The sequence below is a fragment of the Prinia subflava genome, chromosome 6 (assembly GCF_021018805.1).
Source record: "Prinia subflava isolate CZ2003 ecotype Zambia chromosome 6, Cam_Psub_1.2, whole genome shotgun sequence".
Taxonomy (NCBI): domain Eukaryota; kingdom Metazoa; phylum Chordata; class Aves; order Passeriformes; family Cisticolidae; genus Prinia; species Prinia subflava.
Genome location: NC_086252.1, coordinates 16119157 through 16137717, shown reverse-complemented (window position 1 = coordinate 16137717; position 18561 = coordinate 16119157). Strand labels below are relative to the sequence as shown.

The following is an 18561-nucleotide window of genomic DNA, read 5'->3' as shown; positions in this document are numbered from 1 at the left end:
AGCTGACTGCAATGAGTGGTTTGAACATAAGCACATATTCTCCAAAAACCACACCTAAGTTATGTAATGTTTCAAATTCAGCTTGCTGCTTTGCTCAAGCTGTCCATCAAATAAAAATGCTCTAACATCAAAATAATTTTTTTGTTTCATTCCTTTTATTAATCACACCAAAAAAAAGCTGCTGGCCCATTTCCAGCTTATGTTACAAATCTTAAGTGTGTCAGAAAAATTGATTAACGTTTGCTCTGTGTTCTTCCCAACCCCCATCTGGGGTTTTATCATGAGCATGAATTAATAAACTGTCACTTTTTATAGTTATTATAGGTGCTACCACACCAATATGTATGTAATGTGAAAAAAAATTTTTATTAGGCAATTTAAACAGCCATTCATACTACTGGATAAAAAGTTGATAAAGTAAAACACTCTAAGAGAAGGCTTTATGATGCTTCTTGATGAGGCATAAAATGGTTACATGCACAACAACTCTGTAAAAGTAGTGGCATTCATTAATTATCCAACTTGAGATATTATTAATATTCTAGACCAGCTCTGTAACAGACATGGCAGGAATTAAATGAGTATATGAGATACTGATAGTCTCTTTACTAACTCAATATCTTAATATCCATTAATGAGAAGCATTATAGTCATGACAATGCTGACATTTAAAAAAAAAGGGAGGTAAAATGTTCTTAGAACTTTATACCCAAACTGCTAGTCACTAGAAGGTTAATTTTACCAGAAGGATCAGACCACTTTCACAGCTGTTCTGAATACACTGTAGAAAACCAGGTGACATCTGAGGTAGTTCTACTTGGAATTTCTTGGCAAAGGCTAGCATTTTAAACAGCTGACTATTTTATATTTTGAAATAAAACTAGGTAAGCTTTTTTCCTAATATTACATCAGCTTAAACATATGTAAAAGACACTTCAAATGCTAAATCTTTCCTAACTACTCAAGATGAATGATACACAAATGGTATAGGACCCAGAAGTTGATTTCCTTCTTTTAGAAGCCTTTTTCTGAGCAGGTTGTTAATTACCATTTGTCCCTCACAAGTAAGCTCTGCTTTCTAGTAATTAATTAGCTGTGAGGCACAGCTAATCCCTAAGACACAGAGAAAACTGGAATAGTTTTCAATGGTTATCAGTCATGCTTCCTGCATCTTTTAAAATTCAGTTACTATGAGATGAATTTAAATCCAACCAAGGAAAATTAGAAGGTTAAAGCAAACCAAACTGCTGCGTTTAATGAAATGCAAAACTAGTGTGCATAAAGTTACAAAAAAAAGAGAATAATGAAACTGTTCATGTATAATATTCTTTTAGTATTTAGAATTGATTAATGGAAGTTTTCAAATACAGACTTAATTTTTTCTTTAGCATGGATTGAATATGGCTCACTCATTTAAAACAGATGTGTATTTTATTGCCTTCAAATAACTTCTGTAATGCTACAAAAAACCAAATATAGTATTACAAGAGTTGTCATGTTGTCTATTTCCTCAGCAACAGAAAAAGTTACATTTTGAGAAGACAGACTAATAAAAAAATAAAAGAGAGAAATATTTTACAGGAAACTACTCTTTGTTTGATAAAGAGTTCAAATACCTAAGACAGTCAGAGTGATATTAAGATTTTATTGCCACGAGTTTAAAATTATGCTTCCCACAACTAACAAAGCCACCAGTTACTGTGAACTTTTAAAAACATACCCTCAACTATGTTAGTTTCTATATACTACATGTGGGAATGGCTTATTTTTAAATGAAGTAGACTGATAGTTACTGGTTTTCTACTTTTTATCTTTGAAATATAAACTCCTTTATCAACACAGAGTCAAGGAATAATTTGGACAGGACTCTTCAGGTAATCTGTGTAACCCCCTGCTCTAGTTACTCAAGGACTTAGTTCCTGAAGTCTTAAATATCCTTAACAATGAAAATTCCAGAACTTTTCTGCACAACCTGTTCTAGAATAAATTCATTTTCATGGTCAAACTATTTCCTAATATCCAGTTGGTATTTCCTTTTTTCCAACTTGTGTCTCTTGATCTAGACAAAAACTTAGTAAGAGGAAAAATGTGTATTTCCATTTAAAAAAGGATGACTTATGGAAAACAAAATATTTCACAGAAACCTTATTAAAATAAGGCTTTTATCAATTGAATGAACTTAACAGAGCTTTCCAGTAAAGACTTCAAATTACTTCAAACACTTTTGGAATCTCATGTTTCATTCCCTGTGAACACAAAAAGAAAAAAAAATAGAAGAGTAGAGTTCTCTTTGGCCTCTGAGAAGCTGGAATGAAGCTTGACAGTACAAAGAATGCCTAGCATGTAGTCAAAAAGGAGCTGGTGCAAACATGCAGCTTCTGTTGCTGTCAGTAAAACCGTGTCAGGAAAGCATTGCTCTAAAAACAACTGACCAATTTCAATTTCTATTAAGTACCTATGATATGTCTAATTCTACCACACTGAAAGGAGGGCGCTGGTGGCTTACAGGAGCAATGCTGTGTTCAGCCGGACTGAGGGGATACGGGATGGGTGCAGTGCCAGCCTGCAGCAGGAATGCTCCCTGCCTGCTGATGCAGCTGCTGTGCAGCCACACCTCCCCCCGCTCCTTACCAGGGTACATGTGCCTCCGATATCACAGCAAAGACAGAAAAGTCTTTTATGTAAGCTGTGTTGGACAGCATAGCTTTTGTATTATTTTGTTCACAGTCTGTTATTTGGGTAGTTTTCCTTCTGTCAAAAGAGCAGGGATTAAAAGGAGGAAATGATCTTTTGTCCTTCCTGGGTTGTTGTGCTCTGAATGCATAACTTGGAATTTTCAGAGGTGTACACCACCCTACCATTCTCTTAGCACTGAGATGCTGCTAAAATTAACCTTTAGTTAGTGCTAAAATGCAGTGCTGAGGTGATACAACACAGTTGTTAACTAGAAGCCTGGACAATAGTCATAAAGCTGTTTCGAGACAGATACTATTTTGGTGGGAATTTTGTTCATACAAATATTGAAGTGGATGAATGACTTGAACTAACATTGAAAAAGAGGTATTTATTACATTTTACTCTTTCCTTTTTTTTTTGTTCAAATCACTTGCAAGAATCAGCTCTGATTTGATAAAAGTGCAGCTGAACTTTGCTGCTCATTGTACTATTGGGCACCTCAACAACTAATTGCCAGTAATTCAGAGAATATTAACAAATAATTTATTCCATAACAAAATTACTGAAAAATAAGCACTTTGAAAATATTCTTGCTTGAAATAACTGAAAGGCTTATTTACAAGATATCAAATGCAAAAAAAATGAGTGTATTATATTAGTGCTATTTGAAGAATGTAATTTTCTGATTTTTTTCTCTTGGCAATTAGCATATAAATTAATATTTTGCAATTTATGCTCTGTGAATTAAAGTCAATAAAATAATTAGGAGCAATGTTCAGGTTCATGAGCCAAATTAAAAACAATGATGGTTTTAAACTTTTTATGGGCTAGATTCACTTCAGTTTTGTGGCTGTTCTGCCACAGTCTCATGACAAAAACCAGAACTTTGGAAGCAAACCAAGAATGCCTTATTGAGAATTTTAACATTGTTATGGACACACACACACTCACATTCTTTCTTTTTTTTTTTTTCCAGATGATCCAGTGAGTTTTAATAGACCCAAGCACTAAGAAATCATGTTATCTCCAAGTAGCACTTCTGTTGGAAACAACAGCAGAAGGGCAGAGAATTGTCTATGCAAAGTGCAAACTATATCATTTCACCTCCTGGAAGTTTTGTCTCAGGTTTTATAGGTTTGATTATTCTTATTTTTCTTTTTGAATTGTGAAGAATGGGACATCCAGATGTATGTATACATAACTCCAGAACATATAAACCTACTGAAAGTTACCTAAAGAAGGATGAGGCAGATACTGGGAAGGAGACTTGCAAGAAATCACAGAAGTCAATGGTTTCAACAAAACTGGCACTGCTGATAGGGTTTGATTTAGTAAAACAGAAACAGAATATATTATGTTAGAATCAGAACATACTAGATGAGGATACTGAGGGGAATTTTAGCTGGATGTAAACATTGTATACATGTTCTCTGTTTAGTCTCAGCTTTAATCTCTCCTGTTCAACATTTATTCTTTCAACTCTATTAATAATAGCACATCTGTTTCCTAATCCATAAATATTTGAAGTGTAGCCCTTTTCAAAAGTTGTATTCTGCTTTTGTTGTTTAAGTAGTAGAGTGTTCCCAATTCCTAAATTTAATGGAACAAAGGTAAATCAATAATGAGTATGCCAGAGTACATTCTATCAAAGCAAAGTATTTTGGATATGTTTTTCCCTGTGGTCTTGAAGAACACACACCATTTTTTATCACTATTATTCTGAACATTAACAGAACTTTAAAAATGTTCTAGAAATTACTGTTTAAAGTACCATCTACCTTACTAAGTGTCAAACTGTTTGTTTGGGCTTTTTTAATCCAGTTAGCATTGCTAAGTCCAAACCAATTCCCTGAAATCCTGAGCTGGATCACAGTCCTTTTCCTCTAGCATCAGAAGTACTGGAAACTGATCACTGTGCCAGATTTGGTCCTTACCTGTGAAGCTTCAACATACTAAGCTGACAAAAGAATTTGGTGTGAATATTTTCATTATAATTTGCAGTAAATATACTGGGATGAGAATAATGAAGTTAAAAAGGAAATGAGTGATCAAAACCTAGAATGAGTTTACAGAAGAACATGGGATAGTGTCAGAATGGACAACTATTCCATAAATTATCTTCTGAAAGTTGATAGGTTCATCTCCACTGATTCCAAAGATGTATTTAGTATGAATCATCTAACTCTTGCCTTAAGCAAGTCTAGCTTTGTGACTGAATCATTACTCATTCAAGAATTTTTGCCTGGCCTGCACAAAAGTTTAATTTTGACTTGGGTTAGTCTAATCAGCAAAGTTAAGCATATGCATATCAAGTATGGGTATCTGCCAGGATTCATTTTCCTTTCTTTTTTTACAACAATAAAAAAGAAATGGAGAAACAATTCAAACTGCCTCTTACCCAACTTCACACAGCTGAGGCATAATTCATTATCAAATGCTAAGTGGAAAAGCATAACTATAAACAATATTTCAAAAACTCAGAATCAATCTTGGAAAAACTTTTTGCAAGTGGATTTAGTGACTTAAGACTATGTAATTACTGAAAAGTGTTAATAGCTTACTATAAGGCACAAATGGTCATGGCTGAAAAATGCACAGCCTGGAAGAATTATAACACTGCAGTCCCTTATTGTCACAGCTCATATTACTGAAGAAAAAGTAGTCATTTTGAACTTAATTCTTTTATGGAATATTCATTAATCAGTGCCAAGGACCACAGGCATAAAGCATGAAATAATGAGTATGTGTTCCCAATGTACTTGGATGACAAGCATTCTTTAACACTTTATGCATAATAAATTTTTTGATCTGATTTGACTTGATGCTGAAATGCTATTTGAAATTTTTCTTACAAAAATGGGAGTTTCTTTCAAAGATGGGAATTGCTCTGTTTTCCTTTTCCACTCATTAATATTTATTTTTGAAAATTAGGAGGAAAAGAATCAGTTTCTTCCTGCCATCAGTGTGTAAGAACTCAGCTAATTCTGAGTTGCTCAAACAGGATACAGCAGCTTGTTCCAAGAACACCCAAATGTGTTACACTAGTGACAATAAAGATGAGACTCTTGCATGAAAAAGGAAAGCAAAATCACCTCTCTCTAGGATTTGGGTATTTTGGTTGGCTTGGGTGTTTGGTGAGTTTTTTCCATAATTCTATTCTTCATACTCTTCAAAATCCACACAATGCAGCGTATTAGCTGCATGTTCTAGATACTCTATTCAGTTACTTCACGCTCATTTGATATTTTAATGATTTTAATGATTATTAATACACATAATTATGGGTTTTAAATCCAATGCTTGATCCTATCCAAATAGTGTCTGTTCTTTCAGATCTCAAGTTTATGTAATCCCCCTAAAAATCAAATAGATAAATTACTGTTCATAGCTTCAAACATGTTAGAGGAATTTATTTATCTACATATATAAAGTCAACCTGCCCTACCAAAACATTAAAACAAAATTTCTTTTTACGTGACTCCAGACTCATCTCAGTGTCAAACCCACATTTAAAATTATACAGTTCTTTCATGCAAGCCTGTCAACTCAGTGTCCAAATGCCACTGATCCTATAACCTGATCTCAGGAATGCCAAAATCTGATTTTAGGACTGTTACTTAACCAAAATACTCCTAGATCAAGACAAGCTGTTTTAATCTGCCAATATGTTTCCCAATCCAACATACGTCAATTAAGATTCAATTAAAAGGTTTGTGGAATACCTACTTCAGATTTACCAGGGGCTTGCTTGTGTTCACAGCTGTTATAAAATAATCAAACTTTTCACAGCATTGGAAAATTAAAACAAAAAAAGAATTGACATTCCATTATATTTAGCAGTTACTGAGCACTATAGGATTTTTTCCCTTGACACCGATGTGTAAAGTAGAAAAAAATGTGCCTTTACTGCTGCTGTCCAAACCGTATTTTTCCTGTGAAGAAGCCTAATTTCCAGAGAATTACAGAATATCCTGAATTGGAAGGAACCCACAAGGACCATCAAAGATCTGTTACACTGACAAAGGCTGAACATATTTTTCTATGTGGAGTTTAACCTAACCACCATACTGCAATAGGAGGCACAGGCAGCTACATCAGCTGTTGTATCTGAACTGTAATGACTTGAGGAGCTTTTGTGGCTTTATCACATCTTACCTTCAGCTTGGATAGGAGGAATTCATGATCTTGAAGCAGTTTTTTAGTCTCATCTTGATTGCTGCCAATTTCTAATATATTTGGTGTTGATTCAGCTAGCTGAAGCTTCACCCATTTTCCACACTGTAATAAGCAAACAATTACAGCCTTCAGAAAAGGTTTCCTTCATTTATTTACTGACATAGACTCTCAGTTCACACACGCTTTCCATGGTCATAGGAGCACAGGGACCATACACACAAGGAAGTCACAGAGAATACAGTATAAACTTCATTTGAAACAGGTAGCAAAATCACAGATTAGTGTTATCCAGAAGGTGCTCCAGTATTGGTTTTGTCCATAAAAAGTAAAATTATCGCAATGATCCAAAATTTTTTCTCTGACTCGTCTCCCGTCTCAGCTGAAGATGACACAGATAGTTAATTTGGTGCGTGAGTGGGGCAGGCAGAAGTAACAAATATTTTAGAGCAGATGCAAAAACCATAGCCTCAGATCTTATTTCTATGAAATAGGCTCAACCTACCTCTATAGTGACTATATGGAATCTATGGAACACGATATTGCAGATGTGGCAGCAGGGACACTTAACAGCCTTTGGGACAGGAGCTAAAGCATGCTGATAAGGACGGAGGCTGTGATGTCGCTGGAAGCTAGCATGGTTCCACAGCACAGAGAGGAAAAATAAAGGACTTCACCCTCAACTTGAGTGTCCTTGCAATGAAATTACTCCCCTGCAGCAGCAGACCGCCTCACAGGAAGGGTGCAGACTGACCTCAAACCTTCCTAGAACTGAGGTAAGTCATCCTGAATAATCACCTGAATTAGGTGACAACTCAACTCATTATCACCTTATTCTGCATTACAAAGAAACTCTAATGGCTGAGGCTAACACGTTTTCCAGATTGACTGGAGAATGAAAAATCAAACTGTCAATAAATTCCAGCTAGGATTTATTACTAGCATCCAGATTTACTCCCAATGCCGAATTTTATGCGAAATGAAAGTGTGGATTCCATCTCACAAACCAGGCCTTTCGGTGCTTATAAGGACAACTGCACACAAGGGCTTTACTGAAACACGTGGGATTGTGGATTCACAGCTTGCAAAAATAACTACTCATCATTAAGTTTAGGCTTTTTTTTCCCAGAAAATACCTCATCTGTGGAGTCTGTAGATCCTCTTATTGTGTAAAGTTATTGCTGAGTACAGGTTAAAATAACTCAAGGAGACTTAACTACAATCATCGTGCTTTAAACACATTTTGATGCCACTCTTCATTTAACTCTTTTTAAACAGAGTAAGAGGAATCCCTTCCCTCTAAGACCCGACATATTTTGACGAAATTATTTATCATATTTGAAAAAAACCACCAACAACCCAAAATCCACCAAGAGCAATTGTGAATATAAATGAGCATTAACATCCAAGAAAAGTCTATTAGGTATTGACTAACCAAATGGCCTTGCTATATCATTTAATGCTAACTACTCGTTTGCCCAGAATATTTAAAAGGAGTGTTAACCAGGCAGTGGCAGAAGGAGAAGAGCAGACACGCCAGCAGTGGCTGCCTTACCTTAAGCACAGCTATAACAATACTGGCATCCCCAGCCTGCACAGCCACGGAGCTGAGTGTTGTTGTAGAAGGCTTCTGCTCCGAGCTGGCTTCATCTGACATGGTGTTTCACAATGGACTGCACTCATCAAAGCAGGCTTGAGGCGCTCTCTCAGGGTCCACTGCTCATTTCAGAAAGCACCAGAGTCGCTGGGATTCATTCAGTGAAACAGCTCAGCTAACACTGATTAGCCTGCCAAAAGGAAAGAACAGGAGGTTAAAAATAGACAACTCCACGGAGTTTATCATTCTTGAGAGAGATTTGACACACCCCTAGTTTGGTAGCATTAAGCTGCCTGTTCTTTTTTGTCACCATCTGAAGTGTGAAGGGCTTCTTTCATGGACATCACCTGACACCAGCTGCCAAATCAAAAAAATTCTCAAATTAAAACAGCTAGAAAAAAAAATTACCATTGATTCTATATTGACAAACCCAGTGTTCTGAAGTTTCAAATATGCAACCATCAAATCCACATTTCCACATTAAACCAGTAAAATACTTTCTCACTTACTAGTTACTGAATATATATGTTCAACATGATTCTTCCACTGAATCAAAGCCTTTAAACAGGATGATCATGTGTATATAAATCAAATGCTAAATCAAAACAGGGGATTTTTAATCCAAAAATACTTAAAGGTATAGTGACAATAACAATCAGAGAAGGAAACCAAGTACCTTGAATTCTTAAGAATTCTTAAGGAACATTTTAAGATATTCTTAAGATTATTTATCTGCTTTTCAATTTAATGTTAAATTGTTTCTAGAGTCTTCATTTTGTTCTAAATGATGATAAAGAAGACCTCTCTAACAGCTGTTTAAACACTGATTAAGTTTTTTATTCAGTGTGGAGAGTTATTAGACAAATTTAGATTACAATGTCGGTTTGACATATTAATTTTATTGCCAGTAGTCCAGAGCATGCCACAAGTAGCCCACACTATGGGAGAGCAGCTGCTGGGTTTCCTTCCACAGAACAGCTGAGAAAGTGACACTGGTGTTTAGGCTTGTAGGTCAATCTGGAAAAACAATTCCACCCAAGAAACTGAGTCTCCCCTAAGCATCCCCTAAATTTGTTTGGTTTGTTTAACCAAATATGTAACATTTATATACATTAAATATGTAACATTTAAATACACTTTATATAAACTAGATTTATAATTACATACAGGAACATGCACACCTGCAATGAAACCAAGATCTGGAAGCAAATTCTAAAATAGCTTGGATTAGAAGAAACTTAAGGTAGTTACAGGGAATTTTGATTTATGTGTCAAGGTGGGATTTTTCTTTTTCCTTGTTCATTCCCCCTCGCTCTGATTATTGTAAGATTATAGTCTGAATCTGAGCACCACCTTCAAACCATGAGTTTCAATCCAGATATGAAGAAGCCCTTCACTGTGGTTTGTGCTGAACAAAACGAGTTTGGCAAAGCAAAATCCATCACTTGTGCCAAAACACCATCATGAACCCTCAAGCTGCCAAACAAGGAACAAATACCATACAGTTTTCTGAAAATCTTTCTCACGTGAAACATGTAAGAGGCCCAGGGACCCTGCCACTGAAATATTAGACAGATCTCCTTGGGACTCTCATGTATTCCTGCGATAGGTATGGCAGAACAAAAATTCGATATTTAATCCCAACACAAAACCTGAGAGACAGAAGTCCTAAAGAAACCTTCAAAATTGAAACATAAGAGAGCCCTAATTTGGTGTGACTGGAAGAGAGATCCATTCTAAAAAACCTGCTAGGTATTCAAGCTTTCAAAAAAACATTCCAGAAGACAAGCAACTTTGGACTTTTTACCCTGCAGTCAGGACTGCACTTGGAGGACAAACAACACCTGGCTGTTGGAAAAATTAATTAGGGAAAAAACTAGCCAAACCTCTTTTTACCCTTACAAAAGGAGTTACAAACCAATTTTGGTATTATGTCCTTGAGTTTGTGTTCTCTCAGAGGAGCATTCTAAGTGTGTGTTTTCATGGCACAAGTTGGGCCAATCCGTCATCTCCCTGGGGTAGCCAGACATAAGAGCTGTTTTTCACTCAAGTTAAATGAGGTATCATTTTTCATAGTGCTGACAGCTGGAAATAAGGGAAAAACGCCACACTCAAGAAGTTGACTATAAGCAAATTTGGCAACAACTGAGACAACTGATTCAGAACATCTGATAACAAATGCATGCATATTGTATTTATTCATCATATGCTAAGCATAGAAGATAGAGACAGAAACATCGGAGTAGTGACAGAGAAAAGCTATAAAGGAATCAAAACGTATCTTAGAACATAACCCTGGGAGGGGAAAAAAAAATAGAGTTTTGGCATTGCACAATGAGCAGTTTCAGCTGTGTCCAAGGGAACAAAATTTAACAGGAATACCTTTCTCTGTCTTGTTTACTTATCTGTCTGTTCCTCTGTCTGAAACAAACAAAAATCCTGGTAGCAGCCAGAAGAAGGCAGGCTATTTGTGTCAGGAGAGAGAAATATTTTCCCTTTGCTACTGCTGTGTGAAGAAGAGAATAAGAATGACAAGAAGAAAAGAACATTCACCATCTGTCCACAGGAAGCAACAAAACTGAGCAAAGGAAGGAAGGAAACAATCTTAGGAAAACAGAAAAAAAGATCAAGTCTCTCTAGTGTAAATAATGTCATGTATTATCTGAAACAACTGTACGTAAAAAGGATTTTAGAGGTAAATACGATAAAATTCACTTCATTTTCAACACGTAGGGTGTCCAATCCACAGGTTATTCTCATGTGTAGCAAGCGAAGTGTGCTAATCCCAGTTTTGATAGTGATAAATAGAAAAAGGGTCTGGCTTTCTTGGAGATAAGTTTCTTTCTGTTGAGAGCTTTGGAGCTAATGGTGCACTATGAAAATGCCTCAAAGAGAGACAAAGTTCACTCCCTGCAGCCTCAAAGACACAAGGTCCTTCACTTTGACTGGTGGTAAATGTAGAGGGTCTCCTCTTTCCTCCTTGTCTCGCACCTGGGAGAACAGGCATACACAGCAAAAAGGGAGGGAAGCATCCCTCAGACTTCTGGGCCTGATGAGGCTTGCAAAGAGTGCTTCCAATAAACACTGCTTCCAGAGCCCCACCTGAAACAGGACAAAGACATCAGTCCTCTCCAAGGCTGTACTTGTTGCTTTTTACTGGCTCCTATGGTCTTACCTTTCGAGTAGGGACCATTTCCAGGCATCATCAGGAATGAGGGCATCAAAGCCAGGGGTCTTGCAAGTCCCCCCGGCTCATAAAGCAGCCATGGAGGTCACATCAAGAGAAAGCATTGAGCAAGAGGTAGGTTTTTCTCCTGAAGAGGTTCCTTTTTACCCTACAGTGGTTGAATAAGTTTCTAGGGTGACAGACTGGTTGAAATTCTAACCCAGTATTCCTAAAACCCCAGTACAAGAATGATAAAAACCATCCTGGCAACAGTCAGGGGAAAAAGGCGGGAAAGAGAGGTGCCTCCTCCCGGAGGTCTGACAGTGCATGGATGGCCTGGGGGAACAGCAGCTTGGAATATCACCTCTTTCTTCACACGGAGGTGGAAAGAAGTTTTCTTGCAGAGAGCTGCCCTGGAGAGAAGGCTGACAGAAAACAGAAGGGACCCGTGGCCCTTGCAGACATTCCTGTGTTATGAGGGCCAGAGGACAGGACAAACAGCGGCTGGCACAAAACAACTTCCAGAGGCAGGGCAGGGGCCAGCACAAGCCACTCCACAGCCCCAGCAGGGCCCTGAGGCTGGGGAAGTGTGTCCTCCCACAGACCCAGACACACGGGGACAGCGGGCACCCACGGGGACAGCGGGCACACACGGGGGCAGCGGGCACACACGGGGACAGCGGGCACACACGGGGACAGCGGGCACCCACGGGGACAGCGGGCACCCATGGGGACAGCGGGCACCCACAGCAGCAAGGGGTCACTGCTGCCAGGTTCTGCAGGCAGGACAGGCACTGCAAGCAGGGCAAGAGGGACAGGAAGGGCCAGCCAGGGTAAATGACATCAGCTTCAGGTAGGTGAGAGCTGCAGCACTGGCAGAAGGCGCTTCCCTGTCAGCTGAGAGCCCTGGAACTTAGGAAAAGTTGGCTCAAAAGTAGCCCAGGACCATGCTGGCTCCAAAAGGAGGTCGTCCTGTCCTTGCCACCATGGAAAGAGAAAGTGTAGAAGTCCCAGTAAAGGGCTAGGAAACAGCTGTGAAGAAGTGCCAAAGGGATAAGACAACCTGCTTCTCTTCAGCAAAAAGTTTCAAGAACACCCTGTTGTCGTGTTGCCTGGAGTATTGGTTCAGTTCTAGAAACAATAGTTCCAGATTAATTTTATCTTAAAACATCAAAATACAGTGAAGAATTATGTTCTTGTATATTCTCATTCTTCCTGTGCATCACCCTAACAAAAACCTTTCTAGTCTTTCTCCTTCACCACCTGTCCTGAAGACACTTCCTACCACACTAGGAAATCAGCATGAAAAGAAAAAGCTACCCAAAAAGCTCCATCTCACAAAGCAGAGAAAATACCAAAAGGGAGATTATCCCTGTCACACTGAGCATCTCTGTGAAAGAAAACGAAGCACTACTGCTAACTGTGAAACCAGCAGTATATTAGAGATCAAGAAACTAGCAAACAGCTTAACACTGCTAATTCACTGCAATGGCAAGAGCAAAAATCACTATTTGTTTGCTTCCAAGGACAACAACATTTAAAAAAAATCCATACAGTAAACAGACATGGGGAGCAAATGACAGCTGAAACCTTTGTGTGCACTGGTCATCAATTTATCATGTTCTGCTCTTTCATCCAGAAGCTTTCTCTTCCCTATCTCCCTCTTTATAGGTCTTAGAGGATTTCCACGAAGTATATATGCTATTTGTACCTAGAAACTGTAAATAGTACCTAAATTGCCATTATTTATTGAATGATAGAAAAGATCCAGCAAATTTAACTAGGGTTAAATGTCACTTCAGCCTCCACATTAATTTTAAGAAAGCTCATATAACCTTTAAATTTAGAACTCCAGATTCTAAGTGTTATATACTACAAGCACCATTCTTTCTAGCAGCTGATATTTTAAAAATTTGTGTTCCAGTTCTTTACTAGTCTTACATACAAGATAAAGAGGTATGCAGCACACAGGGACTGCTTACATTTTTATTCATTATACTTGAACTCTAGATGAGGGTATAACCATTCTTTTTTCAGAAATAGAGAAATAATAATAACAATTATTAATAATAATAATATTAAACAACTAAGCCTGGCAATAATATGCTCATGTAATCTGCTTTCTTTGTATCTTGTTATCTTAGCACATGACTCAAGATGGGCAGCATAAAAAACTGAGGTGCTGGATTCTCCACTTAAGAATCCCTGCAGCAAAACAAATTTCTTGCTCTGAGAATGGATTAACACATTAGTGCTTTCAGGAAGAAGTTCCTTTCCTTATTAAACCTAATCCCATGTAAAAAAAAAAATCTTCAGATTCTTTACTTGCAGATAACCTTGAGCTGGTTTCATGCAATGATAAACTGGAGGAAGAGGATAAAAAGCACTTTGAGGAAAGGGAGAGAAAGAGAGGGGAACATGGGCCCCTGCAATAATTCTGAAGCCATTGACAGCTCTGAGTGATTAACAGCTGTTTCTCAAAGTCAAGCTATCTGAACAGATTACTCCAGATTGAAACATGTTACTCACTTACTATCATATTTTTAGCAAGTTTAATTTGATTTTGCTGTCATAGATAATAAAAGATACAAGTTGGATTTATACCTTTCCTTAAAGTGACAGGTAGAGAAAAGACAAAGAAGTGACTTGATGGCTATTCCAATGTAAATATAATGGCAAAATATAGACAGTGAAAATTTTAACTTTGGAATGGGGTAAAATACCCCAAACAAAATAGAAAACAATTCACAAGTGTGAATTGCAAAGGGATGATGTCTTATTCTCTCTCACATTCCAGGTGAAGACATCAGCACATCCTCTTAAGTTTACTTCAGAAATGGCAGGGAGGCTCTCCAGGTTCCACAGAATCAGCCAGAGAACAGACTTACCCCATCAGCACCCCTGGAGAAGCTCAACATTTCTGTCTCACTGGGTGTTGTCCAGAACAAATGCTGCCCAGCCTGTGGAGCAGTCCCTGGTGGATGCAAATGTGGAGCCGTTTTAGCAGCTCACAGGTGGCACGCACACGTCAGCCCAGCTGAAAGGTTGTCAACACAGACGGTGGCCAGGGGTATTCAGCTCTCTCAGGAGGGTGAAGAGACATTAGAGGGTTCATTAGTCCGTTGTTCAGGCTCCAGCAGCAGCAGCAGAGAGAAGAGTTTATTACACAGGATTACTATGTTCCCTTGCCCATGCATGTAAGGAAGGCCAACAGGACTGTTGTTACTAAATTCCTTGGGAGCATTTGAAATTCCTTCCTGATGTGGTGTGTTAGCACAGTGGAGTATGCACTCTGCACCAAATATAGATGTGAGACAGGCTACTCTTTCTCTCTGTAAAGAAGGAAGATCAAGATACAGATTGGTAATCTACATGGAACTCTCAGGGCAGCTACAAACTACCACTAATGAGGTAACTTATTACAGTGGCGCTTGGGCCCCAAGTCTCTATTTTCTGTGTTAAACTTGCATTTACATTTCAGCTGTATGAAAAGACTGTTTCAGTTTAATTATTTTCCACGTTTACACATAAATACAGATGTATGTATTAAACCTGTGAAATACAAAGGTCAGTTAAAATCACACAGACTGTTCAGGATGTTCAAGCAGTGTACCTGGATTGTTAGGACCATCTTTTAAGAGTGAAAAGTCTCTGTTCATATCTACAAAACACAATCAGCCAGCAGTGATGCAAAAAGATTAGTATGAACGATTCAGTTAACAGGGGACTAATTACATAGATATAATCATTCAAACCACAACAAAACACAAATGCCATATTGTTGCTATTGTTCAGAAAAGTTGAGTTATGTGAACACAACTTTCAGAGGGCTAAATTTAGAACATGTACACAAATATGTTTCCCAGCCACACTTCTAATAGAACATTACCTTACACCTCTGATATTTATCCAGAAAAAAAAATCTTCAGCAGGGCAGTTGAATTTTAGGTGTTACAGAACCATGAGGCTTTAGAACCCTTTTTTAAAAAGTCATTTATCATTGGGCTTATAACTAGCATGCTTTGTTTTGTTTTAAAAAGATAAGTCCATCCTGTATAACTGCTCCTTGAAGGTTGACACTGCTGAGGATTCCTCTGTATGATCTGGTCACACATTACCCTCTTCCAGACCTTGATACCTCAGACACGGAGCACACACCGGGTCCTGCCTGGCCGTTTCAGGTAAGTACTGAATTGTGTCACATACTTAGGAGAGGAAATCTTGAAATTCCAGCCTCACTCACCCCAGTTTATTTGCCTGGAGCTCTGTTAAACGAGTGCTTACCCAAAGTATCACGAGTGTGGCTACAGGGTATGAGGATACTCCTTCCTTCCTGCCTGTTTAGGTGACCCTTCACTCTACAAAGGTTAGCATATAATAAAACTTCGGAATTCAAAACACATAAATCTAGGAAGGGTTGCCTACAATTTAAAAAACAAAAGAAAACTCCCTCCCTCCCCCCCTGCCAGTACTTTTTGAACACCAAAGAGCAGTGAAGATGGATTTGCCTGTTTCAGAACCATTGTTTGCCATCCACAGCAGAACCACCATCGCCAGGAGCAGGTGATTTGTTCCTTGCTCCGTGTGCTCGGTCTGATTTGGATCTGAGTGCTGCTGTCTGCAGTAGCAGCTGGGTACCTGAAAAGGAGAAGTTCCAGGGACAGAAACCCAGAACAGAGGCTTGATATAGATCAGTGTTCCTCATGCTGCTTCCAAGGGGCACCACGATGAGCGAGCTGCCTGCACGACTGTGTGTACTACAAGACACCATGGTGTAATCCTGTGGGGACATCATCTGGAATGAATGGATGCTTATCCTAGTGGAAATCTTCAGGAAAATAAAGCTCCAATGTGTTTTGTGGTTTTTTTAATGCTCCTGGAGTAGCTAACTGGTCTAACTATGCAAAAAAAGCTCTGGGCACAGGAAATTGAATGCAGGCAGATGTCATGTCATATCATTAGGACAGCATTACCTTTCCTGTGTCATAGCTGGTGCTTTTGATTTCTTCTCCCAGAACCTGAAAAGAGGTGTTCTCCTCCCTTCTGAGGGTTTGAACCTGCTCTGTAGGTCTTGGTTACTGAGAAGTTATCATCTGCTACTGGTCTATGCCTGCTTGGGTGGATGGGGTAGGGATGGGAGCCTTCAGCTGTCTTCTTGAGTAAGAAGTAACAGCAAAAAGGAGACAAGAAAAGCTCCCATTTTCATCATGCAAGCTTCAGCTTTTGTTTGAAACACTACTCAGGGAGTTGCAATGTACTTCAGCCTCATAATGGGCCAGCAGTCATCTTTGCCCATGCTTGCTACTGCAGAGTGTCCTCACAGCTGGGCCTCTAGTGTTCCAGGAATTATTCCTTTTCCACACACAGTATACAAGAATCCAAGGTGCTGTCATGTCTCTTACCATGAGAGGACCCAATAGTCTGTCTGTGAGCTGGGACCATAAGGAATAGAGAGTTGTGTTAACTTGGTGTTCTGCACGTGTGGCTCACTTGGGCACCAGGACCGGGTATCCTACACAGAGCAGGACCTGGGCAAGTGCACTTGAGCAGGAGATGCTTCAGGAATATTTCTGCCACGGCTCAGGGCCCTGAAGGGATTGATTTCAAAAGCATAGCAGCCCATGCTGTCAGGCCAGAGACAGGAGTCTCTTTTTTCTACACCACTGCACAACAGTGCTGTAGAATCACCATAAGTGTCTCTTCACCAGAGATATGCACAGAATATCAGTACCTTTACCTGGCTGTGGTAGTGGTCTGTCAGCATGTCCTCGTTGGATTTGTCTGCAGATTCCAGGGACAAGGACCCTGGATGAGCTCCAGAAGGTGCACACTCCTAGGAATCTCCCATGATCCCAGGATTTGAAAGCCCATCCTGGCAGTGCATTCCCATCTGACAGTCTGTTCAGGCTCCTTGTACAGGTTATGGGGATGCACTGCTGCATTCCTTTGCTTGGCCACATGTCCAGAATGCTTCTGTCAGGACAAAAGTATTTCCTGTGAATGACAGAATCATTTACTTTTGACTGTTTCTGATTTCTCAAACCAGCTGTTTCTGAAGTATCTGTCCTCTAGTGAACTCTGCAGTCAGCTTCTTGATTAAGGATCCCCATTGCTTAATTACCTTAAATTTCACATTTGAAAATAGGCTTGCCTGGGACAATAATCACCATCTTTGTTTGCAAAAAAGACAAAAATTGAGATTTAATGGTATGGTGGATACAAGATGTGATGATTTCACATTGTGGAGACAAAGGGACAACAAGCATTATAGTTGAAATTTGCAGTCAGAAACAAAACAGCACTTGGGGCCCTCTATATATAATGGAATTGGGGAATAGAGGAAAGGAAATACCAAATCAAGTACAACTGTAAACTTCATGCATCTTTCAAATTGCACAAAGGTTCTTGCTTTGTTTTTAACTTTAACACAATTTCAATTTAGAATTTAGGAGGCAGAATCCTGTGGCATACATTCTCAGGCATCCCTTGCCTGATGTTAGGGCCTGAGAGCAATTCTGTGTTCTCACTGACAATAATAACATTGCTAGGGTGCTGAGGTAAAACTCTCATAACGCAAAATAACTTCCAGATTGAGGTTGTGACTGGCCATATTGAAAATGCATGGATGTTTTTACAGAAGGTTTACAGGAGAGTCATGGTGCCACTGCTTGTGCAAGAGGTTTTTTCCCAGTTTGTTCCTGCAAATGATCATAATCAGGATGTTACTTTGAGGAACTGAAGTAAACGGTATATGTGAAGAAACTTTAAAGTTTCTTAATAACGCTAATGCAATTGCAAATCTTTACTGTTTCATATTTGTGTATTTTTGCACTGGTTGTTTAAAAATCATGCAGTATCTTTTACCGTTCTATTCAGATTTAAAAAAATCTTAAGTAATCCTCTCAAGTTGCATGAAGGAATATTAGATTTTGACTTTTTTACAGTTATA

General features: G+C 38.8%; 1 protein-coding gene across 1 annotated transcript in view; it reads right to left on the bottom strand.

Annotated features, from left to right (window-relative positions):
- The window catches only part of CCDC141 (coiled-coil domain containing 141), a 62468-nt gene extending 47656 nt beyond the window's left edge, over window positions 1–14812 (bottom strand). The window contains exons 1-3 of the mRNA XM_063400430.1: window positions 14501–14812; window positions 8405–8636; window positions 6832–6954 (exon numbers count right to left, since the gene is read on the bottom strand). Coding sequence (XP_063256500.1) covers window positions 6832–6954; window positions 8405–8506 — 225 coding nt within the window. The 5' untranslated portion in view covers window positions 8507–8636; window positions 14501–14812. The remainder of the gene's footprint in view (window positions 1–6831; window positions 6955–8404; window positions 8637–14500) is intronic.
- Between the last annotated feature and the right edge of the window lie 3749 nt (window positions 14813–18561).